Source organism: Cyclopterus lumpus, chromosome 22 (genome assembly GCF_009769545.1).
Source record: "Cyclopterus lumpus isolate fCycLum1 chromosome 22, fCycLum1.pri, whole genome shotgun sequence".
NCBI classification, from domain to species: Eukaryota; Metazoa; Chordata; class Actinopteri; order Perciformes; family Cyclopteridae; genus Cyclopterus; species Cyclopterus lumpus.
This window is the reverse complement of record NC_046987.1, coordinates 9,888,351-9,909,841: the sequence shown is the minus strand read 5'-3', so window position 1 is coordinate 9,909,841 and position 21,491 is coordinate 9,888,351. Positions and strand designations below refer to the sequence as shown.

Sequence of the window (21,491 nt, the reverse complement as noted above, 5' to 3'; positions counted from 1 at the left end):
TTGTCTGCCTTGTCTGAAAATAGATTTATCTGTCTGAATGTTGCATCACACACACACACACACACCCTCCTTGGAGGTCCTAATATTGCACAGAATCGGAAATACATCATGTCATGTCACTTGTACTGGAGTTCATTCCCGTGCAACATTGTGCAGCCGTTTGCTTCAGATATGCGTTTTATCTTGCGATACCCAGTTCTTTTTTCTTGATTAGGTTGGATGCCATCGTCAACACTTCTCTCCTCCAGACTACAAATCAAACAGGAATGATTGGTACACTTTAAACAATGATGTGTGGATACTAAATTGATGAAATATTTGCATAAGATTAAAGTTGTATCAGCTCCCATCAGTCAAAAACATAATCTGGATTTGCCTCTATATCTTTAGTGTGTGTGTGAGTTTAAATATGCCTGTCTAACCACTTAGTGTACTGTATGTGGGAGGAATAATCGTGTGCACAACTGTGTATTATGAGCCTTGCTTCCACTCCTTTCCAACACTGCCGCATCAGATAAAGTGAGGGGAAAGTATTTGCTTGGTTCTTATTGATGGTGATAAATGATTTAGAATTATTTTAATAAATAATTAAACACATGCCATTCCATGTTGATATTCTGTGCCACTTGTTCTGCATGTTTTTAGCACGCCAGGAGGGAATTTCACTTGATACATATCTAAGCTTCAGTAAGGGTCTCTTTAAAAGTGCTGTTATTCAGTTGTGTAGAATACAAATACAAGGGAAAACCCTTTAAAATAATTTTTGACAGTTTACCCCGTCAAGCCACGCCCCATCCGCGTATGCTGCAGATGTATTGGTCCACGATTTCACCCCGAGCTCCGATTGGTCAATTCCTGTAGGTTTCCCTCAGAACTGCAAGACGCCGATATTGCGTTACATTGTAGCAAAATGGCGGCTGTCATTCAGAATCCACTAAAAGCGTAAGTAATTAAAGACATTTAGGAAATTGTGAATAATTACTTTGTTGCCAACTTGTACATTAAAACTGTTCGTTCCTGCATGTGTTTTTCAGCCGTGTGCATATGACAGATTAAGCTGTCCAAATTAATGTGTGTGTACTTCTTGCATTGCAAAGTAGCCTCGCATAGTTCTTTTATTCCACATGATTTTAGCATTTAGTCTTTAACATGTGCGTTCGGCTGACTGTCATTTTGACCGCACTAGAGGAGCTTTTCCTCCGTACGGCTTCAACACAAGAGAGTGTCGTTTTTCCTGGGCTATACATTTATTTGAAAACTGTCGACAACGTGCCTTTGCGCTGCACCGAATAATTGAAAGCCGATTTTCTCCGTGCTCGGTTGGGCATAGCAGGGGAATATCATCTGACATTCCGAAAGTCGTTTGTAGTTGGTTGGGAATTGTCGACATGTCAACTTTGGCTCCTCCGAGCGCAGACGTGGTCAGGACCCAGTAAAGCAAGGGAGGAGGCATTTTGTATTTGCACGCTTGCTGGCGAAATCGACTAAAGTGACAGCAATTCGAGTCCGCCGTTGGAAATAGCTTGTCACTCCGTGCTCAGATAGCCTGTGCTTTAGTCGTTTTCAGCCCTCAACTTCAAAGAAATGCGCCACCTTTTTCTCCATTCCCCCCTTTGTTCCACTGTATTGTTTCACCAATTCCACTCGTTAGCATGTTACTGTAAGTTAGACACCGCTAGCCTCCTGCTTCATGTCATTTTTTATTTTTTTACATTTACTCTAATAATTGTTTGCGTTTGTTGTCATGCACATTCGGTTGGACGCGACCAACGCATTCAGCCTGTATTGATGTGTTATCATCATCATCATCATCATCATCATCACGTCTCTTTGGGACTGTGGAGCTAGAGCAGGCACTTCACTGTTCCTTTAAGTGGAGGAGTGCTGGAGATTAGCTTGGTCCAGGATCCTGGGCCCATCTGTCAGAGAGATGCTCCGACAGAGAGGAAGTGTTGGGCACAAGCAGGAGAACCATCTGCTCCTCCACAGAGGTACCCTGGCACCTCCGTGGACTGTAAGCACAGGGAATGGACCACACATCACCCACACTGTTGCCATTGTTGTTATGACATTGTTACTACACCTATAGGGAAACATACATCATTATTATTATTGTTGATATTTGATTGTGCATTTCAAACTATTTATTTCCATTGGACATTGACATTTTCTGCAGAGAATAATTTTGCAGCTGTCCAGTTCGGATACTAGTTACTCATAGTAATCTAACCCAACTGAACATTGTCTTTTCATCTCAGGGACACTTTAGCATTCTGATGTGGAATGTCTCCTTGCTATAAACTGTGCTTAATGAAGTGTTTCGATGTGCTATAATTAGCCTCGGTCTCGGGTTTCTGACTTCATTCCACACGTTTGTCAGATTTATAATTAGTCACACTTGACACTAATTGGATGTCGCTCCTGTGGACCATTTTGACCTTTTTTTGTATTAAGATGATTCACTTCAGGGAAATAAAACGCTGGTTTGACTTTGTTGTAGAGTGGCAGATGAAGCTCTGGCGTGCAAGCCTGTGCACGCTTGAGTGAGGTCTGTCCCTCCTATGAGCATGGGAGGACAGTAATCTCCAGAATCTGCTGATTAAAATGGAGTCTGGAATATTTGATTAAAAAAAGAGGCTCACAAAGCTGCTCATTAAAATTTTAGCCACAGCTGGAGTTGGACACATCTCCCAGCCTCAGCTCTCCTGACATTACCTTTTGGCGCTCCTTCCCTATTCGTCAACTACCTTGTCATTGGAGCCGAGTAGACTTTGAGTGAGCCGGGCCTGTTGTTTATTGGCACTACAGTGTGGAGGTGTATGGTCTGGTTTTACTCCTGCCCTCACCCAGACTGTGTTGTTCTGATTGGTGTAATCAGCGGTTGTTGTCAGGATGCAGTTGCTCTGTAGGCCCTCCTCTTCCTCTTCCTCTTCCTCCTCTTCCTCCTCCCCCTCTCTTGTTATGTGGTGGCTCTGGCTTCCTGTGAAGGAGCAGTGCACCTGCAAATTTGAGAAACCTCCCGAAGAGAGCTGTAAAGAACTGAAGTTGTGTTTGTAGATCAGATTTGTATTCTCATTTATTCTTCACGTCAGTCAGATCTCTTGAATCCAGCAGGACCATGTTGAAGTAGACTCTGGAGTTTATTCCCTACTGTCATGATCACGTTGCCTCTGTGAGCTACTCTCCTGCAAAATAAAGTTTGTCGTCAGATATGCAAATTGGGTGTTGACACATGCTCACATTACTGTCGCAGCCATGTGACATGACGAACCGTTGACGGGAACACGCTGATAGCAGAGGCCCCACTGGCCACAAGATTTACTTTTGCTCCTCGCCCACATGCGTACACACTCACCTTCTCTACTCAACTGGAAGATATCGAGGATGTGGGGCACATACCTCTGAGGCACCTCTTTAAGCCCTAAAACAGTTTAGTTTGCTACCTCGAGGCAGAGCTACATTTTACAAGCTGTATGTTACAGCTTGGGTCTTGTATTTGGAATATTATTTCTATCAGTTTTGGTGGAACTGGATTCACGAAAGTAATTGTTGTGATCAGAGAACACAGAGAAATCACAACAAAACCAAAACAATGGTGCAAGAAATGAGCATTCAAGCAATCGGACAGTTTGTACACAAGCAAAGACAATATCTAAACCTGTCTAAACTTGGGGTCTGGACATTTCAGGTGGTTTCAAGGTGAATTTAAGGGGTTTATTTGCAAAAGAGGAAAGCAGAGTAACACATATTCCTGCTGCAGAATGTTCTACTGATTTCTTGTTTTTTTTATTGTTCTCCAATCTTTTGATTTCTTTTTTTAAAATGACTTAATCCTTTTTGTTTCGTGTGGAAAAATGATTTGAATGCAACTGGTTATGACGGTTTGAAAGTCAACACTGTTTTGTTTCAAGAGCTCAAAAAGGTTGGGAACCCCTGATCTAAAACCACTATTTGAAAGTGAAACTGAAAGAGTGCACTTGAAATGATGGTAATAATCCTTCATTTTACAGGATATATGTGCGCACATCGATAGCAAGTACAGTAGGTCAAACCGAAACAGGAAGCTGGTCTGTAAACCTTGATGGATGTTTAAGTAATAACTTGACTGTTTGTTTGCCTTTTGCTTGGTTAAAGACCTGTATGATTGTCAGATTACTTTGTTTTAGTGATAATGCCCAATTTCATGGAATTATTCTTAACCACTTCAATGTCTTCAATTTCAAAAGAGTGAGTGAGTGTGAGACATGTGACACTCTCTCCCCTACTGTGTTGTTGGATGTGTGGGTCTCGTCGTCACTCATTGCAAGTGTCAGAAAGATCTCTCACCAAAAACCAGAGCACCTGCTGCTCGGGGCAGCGGGGCTGCGATGGAGAGCGTGTCGATGCACAGACACACGGCACCCTCCAGAAGACTTTCACCACTTATTTGTTCTCCCTCACCCCGTTTCAACCATAGCACATTTATTTAGCTTGAGACGTCTTTTAGCACAATGATATGTCACACTGCGTCTCATCAAAGCTGTGTATCTATCAGGGAATAACAGTGAAGCAAACAGGTTAGTTTGATGGGGATTTACTGTTGTACATGACCACATAATGGTACAGAGCGATTTATTATGAGCCAAATACTTGTTTTTAAAAGAAATCCTTGAGCAAGCTACTGGTGAAGATATCCAACATCTGAATGTGTGTGTTCAGCTTTGTGGCCAATCTGTTTTGAGTAAATCCCAGTGGGATTCCTGTTGTAAAAATTCCTGCTTCTTTTTAAGGGAACATTTCAGAAACTGCAGGACATCTATTGAAGGCACAGTGTAGTGATATGAGTATGAACTACAATAAAGACATTATCTTGGTATGATTGTAACACAAGGAAGGAAAAACAAAGTCCGGAAGTCATTAGTCATCATCTGCTTGTTGGCTTTTAACCTCCTTTTTATCACTATCTTGCCTTTTTGAACCCTGTCGTATTTTTATTTTCATTTTTCCATCATCTTTCTCACACCTTTCCACCCCTCCCTGCACTCGCTCTGTACCTGCGAGTGTTTACTCTTCTCAGTCACACTGACACGAAGCCCTGTCTTTCCCAGAATCCTCACACACTGTGGCTTTGTCTGAACCGCAGAGCAGTGGGCTTTGTGCGGGACGGCATTCCTAACATGGCTGTTTATCTGCTGGACGTTGTCTCATCAGGGGTTGGGGTAAATACAGAGAGAGAGAGAGAGAGAGAGAGAGAAGGACCTGGAAGACGCTGACAAATTAGGCTCCCACCTCCTCCTCTAGTTTTAAGATTCTAGGCTTGACTTGCAGCTCATTAAGTTTCAGCTCAAAATGGCCGTCTTCCTAATGTAATTGAGAACACGTGGAGGAACTTCATTATGTGGACGTGTTCCTGCTAGGAGAACCAGTAGCTCTAATTTGCCCTGCTGCCCCCTTGTTATAACTGCAGACTGAGGAAATCGCATACAAACTACCTTGCCATGATTTCAGAGTTGCAGCATTTACCCCCATCTTTGATGTAGTCAAATTAGAACCTGCCCTTGTGCTAGGCACTCTACTGAGATTAATTAAGTAGGCTAATTACCATACCAGGCGTGTGGCAAGCGATTGAGGGCTTGAATGTGAAATATACCCCCCCATTTCACTCTGAATATTAACATTGAAACCCCGAGGGACTGCCAAAATCTCAGTGGTGCTAAGAAAAGTGGAACTAAAGTGGGAGAGTCTTAGCTGCTCGCTGATCGGAGGAGTGGCTTTGTATCAGACACCAGATTCTATGTTTTTGTAGTGTAACTCAGTCAATGCCGTGTAACTCACAGCCTATTTAGAATCAGATCAGACAAAGAGCCCACAGAGGTAATAATATGTTTAACCTAAGGAGTGGCAGCAGTGTTGTAACTGGGTTGCGTTGGTTTTTTTCTTTCCACAAATTATTCCCAATGGCACACTGGAAGAGGATAGAGAAGCTCAGCTGTCGGTTTGAGACTTGCATTGAACAAGGCTGATTATAAGTTTGAACAGACGGTAACGGCATTATTTGGGTTAAGGAGCATTTCTAAGAGATACCAATCTTGTAGCTGACTCAGCTCAATGATTTAATGATCTGTAGCCAGCAAATTAACAGGCCATTATCAAGGCGGCATACATACATTTAATAAAAGGCTCATCTACACATCAGAGATTCTGAATGTGATCATATTATGGTTATTCTTCAAACCACTGTGTCAACTACATCGTCCGGTGTCACTGACCTCTGCTGATAACATTACCCGCCCTGCAGATTGGGCGACCAGTTCTACAAGGACGCCATTGAGCAGTGCCGCAGTTACAATGCTCGCCTGTGTGCTGAACGCAGCGTCCGCCTGCCATTCCTCGACTCGCAAACCGGCGTGGCCCAGAACAACTGTTACATCTGGATGGAACGACATCACCGCAGCCCCGGTGGGTAAACAAAAACACACACGTGTGTGCGTGTGCGTGTGGTTTTTTTGTCCATTGAGCTTCATCTGCATTGTCTAAAGCTATTAACTAGGATTGCAAATAATTATTTTCATTATTGAATAATCTGTTGATTACTTTTTTAAATTAATCAGTCAATCATTAAGTTAATTTACTGTTGGACAATAGTAGATTGTGCCCCTCAAAGTTTTAACACAGCCCAAGGTGACATCTTCAAACAAGTTGTTCAACTGATAGTCCAAACCCAAAATATATTTAATCCATAATGACAATAAAACAAAATGTAATTTTTTGTAAGCTACTAAATTAGGTTCAAGCAGCCTCTGTACTAATCTCAGTGATGCCTTTTTAGAAATTACAGTTTTATCAATCTCACTACATATATCCGGAATGGTTAATCAGGTGTTTATACATTGCAAAGATCCTCTAATTATTTTTTTCATCAACAGGGGTTGCAGCCGGGCAGATGTACACCTACCCCGCCCGCTGCTGGAGAAAGAAAAGACGGCTGCACAACGCCACGGATACACGCCTGGGCATCTACGGTCTCCAGCTCAGTAAGATCCTGTAGCCTCTTCTCCCCTAACTCCCCCGTCTCCCACCCACCACCTCATTCAGCTCATGTGATGATCTGGAATAATCTGGCTCAAAGCACATCACTCTGTGGTCAGCGCACTGAGCAGAACGTGCTGCCTCTCATTTTTTATAGGATGAAATGTGTCTGTGTTCATCCCGACTGGTAAACTTGTTTTGTGAGAAGTAATTAGATTTACCACTGCTGGGAGCAGTGAGACAGAGTTCGGCCACTGCAGACACTATTTAATAAATGTTATGGAATTAAATTTGGCCTTCTCTGGCTGCCACTTGAAACCGCTCACTCAACACATTTACCCTCTCCTCTCTATTCTCTCTATACCACCTCCCTCGTGGATTGGTTTTGTCTCTATCACTCTTTCCCACTTTCATCTCTCTATCCCGCCCCATACTGTGCCATGCATTTTGTGTGTGTTCTGTGATGGTGATCCTGAGCTCAAGAAAATGTGGGTCCATTCTGTGTCCAAGGCGTGCATACCCGCTGGGATGTTACACTATCTATAGGAATGACCAGGACAAAAGAGAGAATCTCACACATAATCATCATTACATCTTTCACAAGACTGAGACAGCCATTGTGTTCTGATAGATCTCCATGATTATAATGATTTCGTCCAAAAATGAATGTATGCATTGCTTTGTGGAAAGACAAATGTTTGGAAAGTTGAGAAAGTAAGAAAGAGCTAGAGGGTGTGGAAAGAGAAAGCAAGCTTGAGAGATCGATTATGAACTGAGCCTTTGTTTCCCAAACGCATCCCACTGTAGCCTATTGTTTTCCACTGAGCTTGTGCTGAATAAGGCCGCGCCACTCTGTTCCTTCCCTTCTCCAGCAACAGTGGATTGTATGTGCTGTCAGCCAGCGCCCAGCGGAGGGGAAACATACCCTGATTTAACCTGGCGTGTCTTATTTGGAGCTCGTTCTGCAGCTGGCCAGAGGTGGCCAGCACAGGGCAGCAGCCAGAGTCTCGCTGGCTCGGCAGGCTAACTGATGGTGTGCTGGAGACGGGGGCTGCATGCAGAATCAGCTCCCTGCTGCAGGCTGCTGGTGGCTCTATTTTTAGCCCCCCAGCTCCCATGGGTTGGGAGGGGGAGGGAAAGGGGGGGGGGGGGGTCTGTCTCGTCGCGGAGAGTTGAAAGTCAACGTGTGCAGACACAATGGTGACGGACTGCCTCCGCATAGTGGAGGGGGCCCATATTAGAGGAGCTTGTTGTATCTGCTTCTCACGCCTATCTCCTATATCTCGTACCTATGCAGTCTTCGGTCGCTTCAGCACTTCATGTTCAATATTCTGCAAAAGTCTTTCTAGTGGGCGCAGTTGTAGGATGAAGGGCTGATAGAAAGCTGGAGTCAGGGGGCTTTGAAGTATGTCCTCTGTGCAAACACCCACAAAGCAACTGGATGATCATGAAGCTGTCTGTGGAGAAGAGATTGTGTAAATAAGATCTGCAGATCCGACTGACTGTCAAAGCTTTTGTTTGCTCTGCTTTGTCTGCTCAACCTGCTTGCTTCCTACACTGTTTGTTTGAATCCTCAGATGAACTGTAGGAGGAGATATCGGCATGATGAGTTCAGGTTAAAGCGATAAGCCACTTAACTACATTGTAGCTCACAGATTCCTGTAGACAAAGTCATCATAATGTCTACATTACTGATGACAATGCTCTTTCACAATGAAAGTAATATGGTGCTATGAAAATAGTTGTGAGGATGCATTTTGTTGCAAGCAAAAAAAGACAATGGCCACTCCAACAAACAAAGGCTTCAGCAATTTGCCATATGTTGTAGTATCAGATCTAGTGTGAGTGGAGGAGAACAGACGTAATGGAAATTAATGCTGATGGAAAGCTGCTCACACAGCTCGGAGAGTTTAGCTCCGATGCTTCTTGTCACAATTACAGTTCTTGATGGTGATGAAGGGAAAGAAACGGTATGCTAGAGCACAGTAACATACCGCTGCTTTGGCATCATTTGCGATATACAGACTCCATTGCTTCGCTAATATGCCTGTGTAAATTAAAACAATAGGCATGTGTTTGCATGCCCTTAAAGAACATGGTTTTGATGTTTTCATCATGTTGTCTGTTTTTGTCTTTATACAGACAGCGGCCTCATAGCCAAGGACACCTTGCCCACCCAAAGCACCACGCTGGAGGCTCTGCTGCGAGGAGAGACTCTGGACAAGAGGAACAACTCTAAGAACGACGAGGAGAGCCTGCTGGAGATCCAGGTGAGTTCAGTCTGAAACACTCACTGTACGTGTGCACATCTTTGTTCAGCGATATCACCCAATTGATTGGGGGTCCTGGCACTCGGACTGGAGTGTTGCGTTGAAGAACTTAAAACCATTAATTGATCTCTTCTCTGTTGTTGCTGATCCGTGTGGTTTATTTCAGCAAGCTGGTGCTTTAATCAGAGCCGAGTGTTGAAATGGTGTGTCCTTTCTCCGTCTCTCTGCCTCAGAGGGTTCTGGAGGCAGACGCAGCAGAAGATGCTTTCCATGATGATGACGACTATGAGGTGAACACTCCCAAGAAGAGACATCGGGGCAAAGGAAGAGTAAGTGCCCACATTACGAGTTGTCTTTAACTAAGTTGAATAGTAGTCAGGGCTCCACTGGAGGTTTAAGAAGAATTGCATTATCAGACCGTTTATTGAACAGTTTAGTTTCTTTATAAAACATATATAATACATATACATAGGTAGTGTCTGTATTATACATACCTACGGAGCTGCATCTAATATGTGCATGTTGCATTTGTCTAAAAAGTCAAATCTCCACCACTGATGTAGAAGATAATGGAGACCGTGTGATGCAGTTGGAGTGCTTATTAATGTATGTTGCATGCTGCAAATATGGGTACTGATTTTAATAATTCATGTATTATTCAGTGGGTTTTATTTTCCGTTCATGTTGTGTATTCTATTTCTTATTTTCCATCTTCTTTTCCCTGTTTTCATGTTACTTCTATTTCTATCTTCCCTTATTGTAAAGCACTTGTATTTATTGTATAGAAGGCACTATACAAATGTACATTATTAGTATTGTTTTTATGATTATTGTTATATTGTGTCTGTTTCCTTAGGGTCGGGGTTCAGGCCGCAAGAAGGCAGATGTGGGTGAAGACAAGCCATATGTCTGTGACAGTAAGTAGAGATGAATTCTGAAACATGAGGTTTGTTCTTGTGTCATATCTTTATTGGTGACTGTGCAACGCTGAGTTGACAATGTGAGTTTCTGTATAATCTGCTGATTTCACAGAGCTTTTTTATTATAATATTCTTACTCTGTAATATTTTCAAATAAATGTTCTTACACTAACTAAATTCAGTTCCCTTTTATTAACTCTAAAAGGAAGTTTTCTTGTCCTTGAAAAATAGTGGTAATTATATATATAATTCGTTAAAATGTAAAAAAAGTCAATTACATTTTATGACTTGCCATATTATGACATGCATTGCCTTTTTTCGACATACTATTATTCATTTAAATACTTATTTTTTTACATACTATACAATAACCTTTTATGACTTTCTTATCACATACTATTTATGACCTTTTTTGATAATTTAGTGACATGCTGTTAAGCATATCTTTTTCCTTAAGAACCTGTTCTAAAAGAGACCCATATTCTGACTGGTCTTCTTACATACAACTTTACACTGTATACGTATGTATAGAATATCCTCAGATCATAGTCACGGTCTATTGTCAGAAGGTCAAACTCCTGTAACTCAATCACCAACCCTTTAAAAAACAAAATACAACCAAAGGTGTCACTGTAGTCTCGAGTATTCCTGTACATGCAAGTTGTATGTGGAAACTCCAGGTAGGGAGTATTGGATGTTGTGACTCTTCTTGAAAGACACATACTCATGCTGTTTTTACTTTCCCTCTTCTTTGCTTGGTGTTGTCGCCATTTCAGACAGATACAAACAAAAGCAGAACTCAAAATCTTCGGCTTCAGGTACCTTGATTTGTTCTCTTTTTTTGACAGCAGTTTTTTCTGCTGTGATTGTTGATTTCGTGCTCTGATAGTTGATGTAGCACCTATATTATCTTTCCTTTTCTCAAGCTGAAAAGTGCCCTTGGGGCTGTGAAACTGAACTTTATATACCTTGTTTTTGTTTTAATTGACTGGCTCAGAAGTGAAGTGCTCACCTTTTTTAGAGTCACAAGCAGACATTAGACACTAAAGCCATTACAAGCTCACCAAGCTGCGTGTGAAGGTCTCGGTACAATCAGAGCATATTGAGGCTTTTTCCAAACACCGATCCTGCACTTAAAAATAATGTGCTGCCTAACATATTTTTGCAACCAGGCGTAGGAGTAGGACATGAACATGAACACCTGCCTTCTGTTTCAGTCTGTGCGAAGCGCTACAGGAACCGTACGGGACTAAGCTACCACTACACCCATTCCCACCTGGCAGAGGAGGGCAGAGCCGGAGAGAGAAGCTCAGTGGCGTCTAAAGCCCCCTCTGCACCACAGACTGACAGGCACAAGCGTAAGATGTCACACTGCTGCACCTGTACTCAACCCTAATCAATCAAACCATCACTCACCATTACATACTATATGTCTGTCCCATTAGATTGCTTCACTCTAATGCAGTGATGATTGTTGCCATTTAATGTACAAAAAGGTTTTAAATGAATGCTTTGTAATATTTTAAGTTTGACTTGTACTTTGATTAGTAGTTTTTATTTCTTTATAATTAATTTATATTTCAACTATTTTTGAGCTGCATTTTTGCCTTTTTAGATTGATAGCACATGTAGAGATACACAAAAGGGCATCAAAAGCACAACTGTGTATGACCTACTGTACTGACTCTTTTATGACATTTTTTATGACATACTTCAGTTTGACTTTTTATGACATTTCACATGTTCAGCTAATCATTAAATTAAGAAGCACAAACCAGAAGTACTGGACATGTTTTATTTCCACACAAATTATGCTTAAAATAATTGCTTTTGTATTGATACCAGAATACTAGTATTGTATTTCGAAAGTTTGACATGCTCAGCCATAGTCAACTGTGCCTAAAACTACAACTTTCTTTTAGGTCCAAAGGGTCCTGGTGGGACCAGTATTCCCAACAACTACTGTAATAAATGCCAGGGCTCACTCAAGAAAACGGGTAAATCTGGGTCTCCTTACTCAACCTGCCAATGCAAAAGTGAGTACTCCAAAGAATAATATAAATACAATACATCATTGTTATGTCCAAACTGATACTTCAAAGTGTATTGATGGGAAGAAATGGATGGTCTCGCTTCATGATGCTGCTTTGGTCGTCCATCCCCTGTGCACTGACTGTTGCTCTGCTGTGTGCCAGCTCAACGTGTAGATGAGAAGGAAGACGGGACTTTTACTGGAGCAGAGGAGCTGTTCGGCACCACCTCGGAGAGCGACACCTCTACCTTTCACGGCTTCGAGGAGGATGAGCTGGAAGAGCCCGCCACAAACAGCAATGGAATATCCAACCGACACAGATAGAGAGAACCATTTAGATTTGATGATCACTTTTTTTAAATATGGATTAACCTCTGGCAAAAATCTGCTGCTTCTTTTTCAATGTTTTTTGTTTGCAGAAAGCACAAAGTGATAATTTCAGGACAGAAATGCAAGTGGTATTTTAACTACTGAACATTGTTGAATAATTTATGAACACCTTTTTTTATATATATATAAAAAAAATAAAAAATAATATATATATATATATATATATATATATATATATATATATATATATATATATATATATATAAACATAAACTTTCAAGGCTATGAACGACTGTAAAGAAACAGAAGATGGAGTGGGGATTTTTGTTCCCGTCACTGGAGCAGAAGGAGTATACACGTTATGAACAAAAAACACTGGATACGTTTTAACAATTGAAAATAAGGCATACATGATACAGTACATTTGGGAGATGATTGAATGTCATTACAGACCCATACTTGAGCTACTGGGTGTTTTTGAATCGGTAGTCGGGTGTGACTATGAAGGTCTCTGCTTCTGCGCTAACCCTGGATTAAACTTGTATGAAAATGAAGGAACCAATGAAAGGACTGCCACAGGCCACTGGAAATGTTTGGAGATGAAGAAGTCTTTAAATAGAGTTTTTACAGATATAGAGGACTAAATTAATGAAAGGTAAGCAAAGTTATTTTTTTAAATAAAGAAAAATAAAGATTCTTGAGATGCTTGATTAGGGTAAATGTCTAAATGCAGTGTTGTCTACATTCTGCATTCTCCTATATCGTTCTCATGTTAGCTCCCGGTGGAAATGTTGGTCCAAACTAAATTAGATCAACAAGTACTGAATGGGTTGCCGTGTGGGTTTTGTCAGCATGCTAAGCTAAGATGTTGAACATTGTAAACATTACATCTAGTAAACATCAGCATTGTGAGCATGTTAGCATGCTGATGTTAGCGTTTAGCTCCTGGCATATTCACAGCCTCACCTTGGGGCTGTAGACTGGTGTTCAGACATATTAAGTGCAAGTCTAACCCATATTGTCTGTCCTATACCGTAGGAGCACCCAGCACACTGGCATGTGGCCCAGAGGTGGGGATGACCAGGGAAGAAAAGGATTAAACTCTGGAAAAACGAAGGAACCTTCATGTCCCTTCTGATTTGGGCCGAAAATAACTGACCTGAAACATGAACAGACATCCACCACTTCTACAGGCCATGTGGCTTAATTGAAGCAACTGCTCCCTTGACGATATGTATTGATCCCTTCTGGACATTTGAAATGTGAGTAGATCCAGCTTCATTTCATCCTTTCTGCACTGTGCTGGAGCTCCACAGGGAACACTAAAGGCCAGACCGTTGGACTGTGTGTGCCCAACTGGTGCATTTGGGGGCCCCGCGGCCAAGCCTGCCCACTCCTGCTCTGTGACTGTGTGTCTGCCGTGTGATCCGATGTGACACTAAGACGTCATTATCCCCATCACTGTGCCAGCCTGCCGCTCTGCACTGGAAACCAGCTCTGACAGCCATGACCCCCCCAACCTGATTGGACCAGTGATCCCCTAACCCCCAGCCATAAACATGGTGCTCAAATCCACCACTATTACATGACGCAAAGGTTCCCTTTGTCTGTTTTTGCTCTCTATTTCCCGGGCCTCTCTGAACTCATTCAGACTCGAATGCGTCGCAGTAATTTAGCTCTTCTTTTTTTTTTTTTTTGCATCTTTTCTCTGTTGTATAATATTTCTATGTTTTGATCTCTTTAAAGTTTGATTCGTATGACTTCTTGGGTTTGTTCAGACTGTATTGATACCTCTGTCCTGATCAGGTGCACAATAGCCACAACTACTCAGGCATCTTTCATTTCCTCTGCTGTTGATTGTTCAGCAACGTATTCCTGATTCATGTGATTGTATTCAGTTAGCAAGGAGGAACAATAACGCCACACCGGCATCCCATTATAATCAACTCCGATGAACATTTTAGAAATGCTGCAGTCTCATGCTATAGGAAAACATTGCAATAACAAGCTTGCTCTGCTTTCCGTTTGAAAATCTGCCTCAGCAGATTGTGAGTGACAGCAGCGAGAACCATCTCAGATTCATTTGAAAACAATGTTGTTGCGAGTGACACAACTCTGCTCAGATCCACATACTTAATGAGAAGAAAACTGTAAATCAAAGTTATGTGACTTTTCCGTTGAGTGCTTTAGAGGGCCTAATTGCATTATGACATTTAGAAGGTGCTTGCAGTACTATATCAAAAAGCCTTTTAGGTCCATGAGGTCTGTGTCCTTCCATGTGGTCATTCAGTATTGCTACAATGTAATAATAGCCACTCCGTTTTTGAAGGTAACCATTAATCCTATATGTCTGGTGTGACTTGTGAAAGTGTTTGTGCATTCAAACCGTCTTTCTTCACTTCCCTCAGGGACCCTTCACACAACAGTTTATCTCCTCTGGACAAAGAATGGATCTGAGTCTTCTCAATTATCTTATCGTCTTTTGTATGTGGTGTTTCCACAATGAGATGGGTCAATGTGTCTTTTATCTTCCAAAGTCATGCCAGTAAGTGAAAGCATGTGTTCATCAATCATAACCTGCTTAATGTTACCTGCCGTGTATATGAACAGGCCTACAGTGTGGTGCAGTTCTGAACAATAGGAGACGCTCCTAAATGCAAAAGTCAGTGATGTCTGCTTGGAACTGTGTGTCACCAATCATTGAATAGCCTGTATACCTCGTCAAAGACACAGCAATAGGCCCTGATGCTCTTGTCAAAGCCTGCGGGGGGTGGAGAGGGAGGATCGGGCTGGGAACGGAGCCAAGAGGAGATGAAATGGACATGACTGGCCGTTTGTTTCATCTTCAGCTGTAAATATGAGTTGAAATGGAGAGAATGAAGAAGTCTTTGTTTGTTAAACTATTTTTATTGTTCTGAAAAAATAAAGAAAAATAATAAAGAATGAATGGTAATGTCCGATGCCGTTTTTCCTGATAAAGACCAGGGGACTTCTTGAAAATGCAGCTGATAGGCAGGAGAGTCCTAGATTATATCCTCGGATCGATGGGTTGGAGTGACCCTCAGACTCTGAGGAGACAGAAAGGAAAAAAAACACTAATTGAGTTTGTGAGAGCAGAAGTACGAACAAGACGACTAAAAGGGGCTCCCACACGGCACGCTCTTATTGATGTGTAGGTGTTGTTTAAGAAATCTCAAGTAAGTTGGCAGAAGCCATGTATGATTAATATAGTCTGCCTGCAGAGAGAGAGAGACCTTTACTATTGCCAGTGTACGTGATCTGAACCTTAACTGCAGGTAAAAGGGAAGGAATCGCTTCGAACATAACTCAAACTTCCACTTGGACTCCACTTGGTGGTCAAACGTCAACGTGACATCACGTCCGTGCCATTCTCGTGAATGTCTCAGGAATGCCTTGAGAACTTCTTCAACATCCACTTACAAAATATGTTCTCGGCCATAGGTCTAGAATTAATATGCTAATTGTAACAATTTCGTACAAACATAATAATTTAAATGATTTCCACAAACATGGATGTAACTTCTAACTTGACTGGTTGGCAGAGGCATACAGCATCGAGGTGATGTTTTACCATGAATCTTTTTGTATGACTTTAAAGAACTAGCATACTATGACTTTTATTTGACATACTATAGTAGGACATTTTTATGAATTTTCAAATCACATTTGTATACTAATGGGATTTTTATTTCATTGTAAATGTAGAAACATTGTACGTATTTTAATATTCTGTACTATGACGTTTTACATTTGTTATTGTCACTTTTTTAAGACATAAAAATAACTATTTGTATGACCATACATGATGGTTTTTACATAATATACTTTTATGAAATGCAATACTTTTTTATAGCACTTTTTATGTAAAATATTACTATGACAATTTTATTCTTTTATATCTTTCCAACATGCTTTCGCATGATTTTCTTTTCATCCTATGCTGTGACAGTTTAGAATTTGTTATGACATACTTTACTACGACTTGTATTCAAAATATTATAGCATTACATACTACACCATGCCTTTTTTATGACATACTATAATATGACTTTATTTGGACATACTATACTCAGACTTTTAAAATAATTTTTCAACATTCTATCGTCTGACGTTTTGAAGACATGTGCTACTATGACTTCTAACACATATATACCATGACCTTTTTATGATGCACTATACTATCCCTTTTTTCTAATAATATACTGGTATGACTTTTCTTTGACATATAACAATGTGACTATGATATGACTTTATTTCCAGACCTTTCTCATCACATACTGTGCTATTAGTTTTATTTCGACATAGTATACTATGATTTTCTTATGGCATTTTTTCAACATAATATAACAGGATCCAACATACTCTAATGTTACTTTCCTTAGTATATACTATGGTCTTGACTTTCTTTTGACATAGTGTACAATGGTTTAAAAATAAATGAAAACTGTACTACTATTCTACCCACTATAATGTTAACTGTATAATGTAAATGTGACTTTTTTTAGAAGCAACATTTCATTTTCTAAGTACTATACCATGAAATTACTATATATTTTTTGCTGACTTATTTTTCAACATACTGTGTAGCATTACCTTTTTTTTCCACATACTATTCTTTGACTTTTCAAAAATGATTTCACATATATGACTTTTTCTCCTAAACCTTTCTTATGACCTACTATGATAGGATTTTTTTGGGACAAACTATGACTTTCTTTTGATATGATGAGTATTTAGCGCGTTCTCGCCTCACAGGTGTCCGTGGATCATGGGTAAACCTGGACCGTGGTGGTGCTGCTGCCATGGTCATCCTGACACCCACTCACATGTCTTTTACTATTAATGCTCCCAACACTGTTTTTATTATCATTATCATTAAATGTCTACTGTGGCATCTTATTAGTAGTATGATTTTTTTATATTATTATTTCTGCTATTGGTAGTGCTACTACTGCTATTATTAATGTCATTATATGTGTCATTTCTGCCATTTGGAATGACTATGATGTTATTTTATGTAGTTATGTAATTTTTCATTTTGCACACGACATCTAGTGCATGAGGATAGAGTATGTTGTTCATATTGTAAAACCCTGTGAGGCCATTTTTTTATTTGTGATTTTGACAAATAAAATGTTATTGAATTATATTTGGCTTTTTTCAATACTAGAACTTTCTAGAATATTCCAGACGCCATACATAATTGTTGGAGTATTTATTTCGCCATTCTATAGTATGTTTTGTTTTTTTCTAAATATGACTGACCTTTTTTATAAGCAATTTATTTTCTTTCTTTGTATACTTTTTTTATTTTCCTTTATTTATTTATATTATACCATGTTTTTTTAAATATACAATACTATGACTTTTTTCAACATAGTTTAGTATTATTTTTTATCAACATACTTAAGTATAACTTGTTGACCTTTTAAAACATTATGGGGTGACTTTTTCTTACACTATAGATGACTCTTTTAGACATTTATGCTAGGTACATAGATTATTTCATACATCGTTTTATCAAAATGTCATATTATAGTGTTCTTAAAAGGTCATAGCATGTCATAGTATAGTATGTCATAACAAATATGGTAAATGTCATAAAAAGTCATAGAATATCATCTAATAAAAAGTTTTAATATAGCATTTCAAGTAAAATGTCATTAAAAAAAGTATGGTATAACATGGCTTAAAAATCATAACATAATATAGTACGTCATAAATGTCATTACAAAAGTAAATATAGTCTTACTATACTATACTATGTCATACATCATTGTATAGTATGTATGACTATTCTATTAAATATTTTTTGACATACTATATTATGACTTTCTATCACATATAATTATATACAAAGGACTTTTTACTGGATACTCTACGAAGACCTTTTAATTTTTTATTTTTTTTTACATGCTTTATTAGGACTTTTTTATGACATACTATATACAAAGACATTTTAAAGGACTTTTTCTGTGGCATCCCTTTCAAAAGCTGGTCAAACATTCCTTTATTCATTCAGGCCACCACTGTGGTCACGACTAAAATATTTCAACAACTACTAGATGGACTGCCACAAAATGTGTAACCGACTTCTAAGTCCCTCTCAAGATGAATTTTAATAACTTTAGTTGTCCCTTAATTCTCATCAACAGGTTTAAAATATCTTAAGAACAGCCTTGGCAGTGTATGCTTGCTAACATGCTAAACTAAGATGCTGAACACGTTTTACATTGATCTGATAAATATCCCCATGTTGGCATTGAGCTCACACACAGCCGACGGCCTACTGCTAAACCTCTAGGTTTGTTGATGCCAGTACATGAATGCTACTGATGAGGATTGCTACACAAACAAATACAGAAAGTGTGTGTGGCAGTCAACACCGAAGAAAAGGCAACATAAATAGTCAGGTGGCCCTGAGAGCTCAACACACTATATGTATGTGTATCGAGAAACTCATGCAAATAGTGACAACAAAAACAAAAAAAAACAACGTCCTCACTAATTTGACAACACATGTGCAGCTTTTGGGCAAAATGCAGCAAATAGAGAAAACACAACTGAAACATGTATCAGATCTTCTGTAAGCTGAAACAGAGGAAACACAATGAGCTTCTTTTGTTTCATGACGCAGAGAAGCAAACACCAACAGTGGCACAGAGGAGGTCCAGAGATTTTTATTATTTGGTACCCATGAATAGATAGCAGGTGCTTGAGTGTTTTGGAGTGCCATTAGTCATCTTGCTGATTGAGAAACTAAAAGCACAAAATACCCTGAATATGTTACATGCATAGTAATGTGCCCATATTATAATAAAGTGTGCTTTTGGATAAGGACATTTTGCCAATTTACATCTACAATGCACTCTGTTCATAGTCATTGTGTTTGTGCTGAGAATAACAGTTGGTACATAGTTACTAATATGACATGTAAAGTTCATTGCAACGGGTGGAATATAAAATAATAGGTGATACACTCATCTAGCAGTGCAGTCTGCCACTGCAGCAGCCGCTGGCCTCATGGGGAGCAGTGAGGACAACATCTCCTCATACAAAGTGCTTTCTGTCTGTGTAAGACGTTTGCAGCCACAGTGGTGCACAGAGGCCTTAACCTAAAGGTCAGTGCGCGGCTTTCATGTCCGCCCGCTGAGGGGTGTTGCTCCAGTTCAGGGCAATTCCTTTTCTGTGTGCTGTCTTTGGAGAGTCAAACCATCTTCCCCTATCTCCATTATGGTCCAATAGCATGCACCATTTCCCCCATAGTCATTACAACACATGACAATTATTAGATGTAGAGTCACAGCAGACATTTTGCCAAACTGAAGTGGGCAGGTTTCATTGTTTTGACAAAACAAAAGATGAGATATTCATGCAGTAAAAAAAGCTACAAAACATAAATGATCCCATATCGGGCTGCAGGCCTTGTAATATATCCATGATTGGTGAACAACTAGGTTTGACATCTTGAATTCCGTCAATATAAAAACGGTTTAATACGGTGTCCGGTAGTTTAACCACCACTAGATGGACCCATGGCACTGGAAACTTTAAAATCCACACTGGAAGCCCAAAAAGCATGTGGATGCTATTTCACATGTGACTGTGCAGCTAGAACTGTGACTAAAGTAAGAGCTCAAATCACTGTGATTCACACAACCATGCGGGTCATGTTTGTGTCTCAGTTATTCACACAGACTGTTGGACTCATGCAGCCTGAAATTTTTGGAATTTAAAGAGTGAATGTTCAGTAAAAACAATTTGACAACTGGATTAAATTAATCTTTCATATAAGTCTCATTACAAAGCACTGTTGTACAAACAACACATCCTCAACAAAGACATTTAAATGAACCATGCAGCGGTGCAGTGTTAATGCTACATTAAGCCCTTATGCCAGATTTTGGAATGTAATGAAGCATGAAAAGTTGTATCTTCAAACGTCTCCATTGTAGATGTTGTTAAATAAAACAATGTTGTATTCCTGATTACTGCCAAGACACAATTTAAATGACATGTCATATGCTTTATAATGAACAGATATAATATAACTTTTAAGGATATAAAAAGGATATATTTCCCAAAAAAGAAAAAGGTGCACTTCATTTATTGCTGTGTGCCTTTTGAGTACAGAGACATTTGCAAAATACTGTCGATTTGTAGCTGTGTCGATGTGCCTCTTTGACCTCCTTGGCCCCAGCTGTTTAGGAAAACTAGTCAACTCATTGCAATTCAAATGCTGTGGCAAATAGCTTTTAAATGTAGTTTCTGTCAATAGAATATTGGTGCAACACCACAGATGTGCTTTTAACATCCAATAAACATGTATATAAAACGAAAACGATATAAACGTTAACAAAGAGCCTAACAACTAGTTTGCTGAGTAAGTGATCAAAAGAGGGCGGCCCTTGTCTGAATGTGCTTATTCTGTATGCTGCATGCCATGTGGTGTGTTGGCTAAAGTTCCCCTTGTCAGCAATGTCTTTCCCTCAGTGCTTCTGTTTGGGGCGTTCCCCCTGGCGGGCACAGTGCTACGCTACCAGTATGGCAGCAGTACTGGGAGCAGTGTGTGAGAGCATCCACAGCAGCCCTGTCCAGCCCGGCTCCGCTGTCCGGGCCCCCGCCGCCGCTCCTGGGTGGCGCTCACCCCTCCAACAGGGTGTGGCTGTGCCTCTCCAGCTCAGGCTGTGTCAGGATGACTGCATCAGGCCTGTCAGGCGCTTTCCCGTCAATGACTTGCCCTAGAATGTCAATTAAAACAAAAACACATGACTAGACTGAGATCCTGGAAGTACAAGTACTTCCAGGATCCCCCCCCAAAAAAATCCAAAATGCTTGGTTGGAACCATTCATGTAACTAGCATGATATCCTTTTCACAAAATATACACATCCTATTAAAAGGTGTAAAG

The 21,491-nt window shown here is 40.1% G+C and overlaps 2 protein-coding genes across 5 annotated transcripts in view; one reads left to right on the top strand and one right to left on the bottom strand.

The window, feature by feature from the left end:
* Positions 1–852: 852 nt before the first annotated feature.
* Positions 853–15,507, top strand: LOC117751425 (zinc finger protein DPF3-like). 4 transcript variants are annotated; one of them, XR_004611874.1, is made up of 12 exons: positions 853–942; positions 6,278–6,438; positions 6,906–7,013; positions 9,151–9,278; positions 9,512–9,607; positions 10,135–10,195; positions 10,975–11,016; positions 11,416–11,556; positions 12,121–12,234; positions 12,394–13,215; positions 13,599–13,822; positions 14,969–15,507. XR_004611874.1 is itself a non-coding variant. In XM_034563284.1 (10 exons), the coding sequence occupies exons 1-10, from the start codon at positions 911–913 to the stop codon at positions 12,552–12,554; spliced, it is 1,044 nt and encodes a 347-aa protein (XP_034419175.1). In that variant the 5' UTR covers positions 853–910; the 3' UTR covers positions 12,555–15,507. The 4 variants fall into 4 exon arrangements, 1 of the variants encoding a protein (XP_034419175.1); XR_004611873.1 differs by having other exon boundaries at positions 13,599–15,507; XR_004611875.1 differs by lacking the exon at positions 10,975–11,016 and having other exon boundaries at positions 13,599–15,507.
* Positions 15,508–19,116: 3,609 nt separating this feature from the next.
* LOC117725424 (regulator of G-protein signaling 6-like) overlaps positions 19,117–21,491 on the bottom strand; it is a 34,973-nt gene continuing 32,598 nt past the window's right edge. The window contains exon 17 of the mRNA XM_034525580.1: positions 19,117–21,322. Within this exon, the coding sequence (XP_034381471.1) occupies positions 21,272–21,322 (51 nt within the window). The 3' untranslated portion in view covers positions 19,117–21,271. The remainder of the gene's footprint in view (positions 21,323–21,491) is intronic.

What these genes read in the sequence shown, in the direction of transcription:
- LOC117751425 (XM_034563284.1), top strand. Translation starts at nt 911, where the DNA reads ATGGCGGCTGTCATTCAGAATCCACTAAAAGC. An exon ending in ACGACATCACCGCAGCCCCG is followed by an intron (nt 6,439 to 6,905) that starts GTGGGTAAACAA and finishes TTTCATCAACAG; the next exon opens with GGGTTGCAGCCGGGCAGATG. An exon ending in CTCAAAATCTTCGGCTTCAG is followed by an intron (nt 11,017 to 11,415) that starts GTACCTTGATTT and finishes CTTCTGTTTCAG; the next exon opens with TCTGTGCGAAGCGCTACAGG.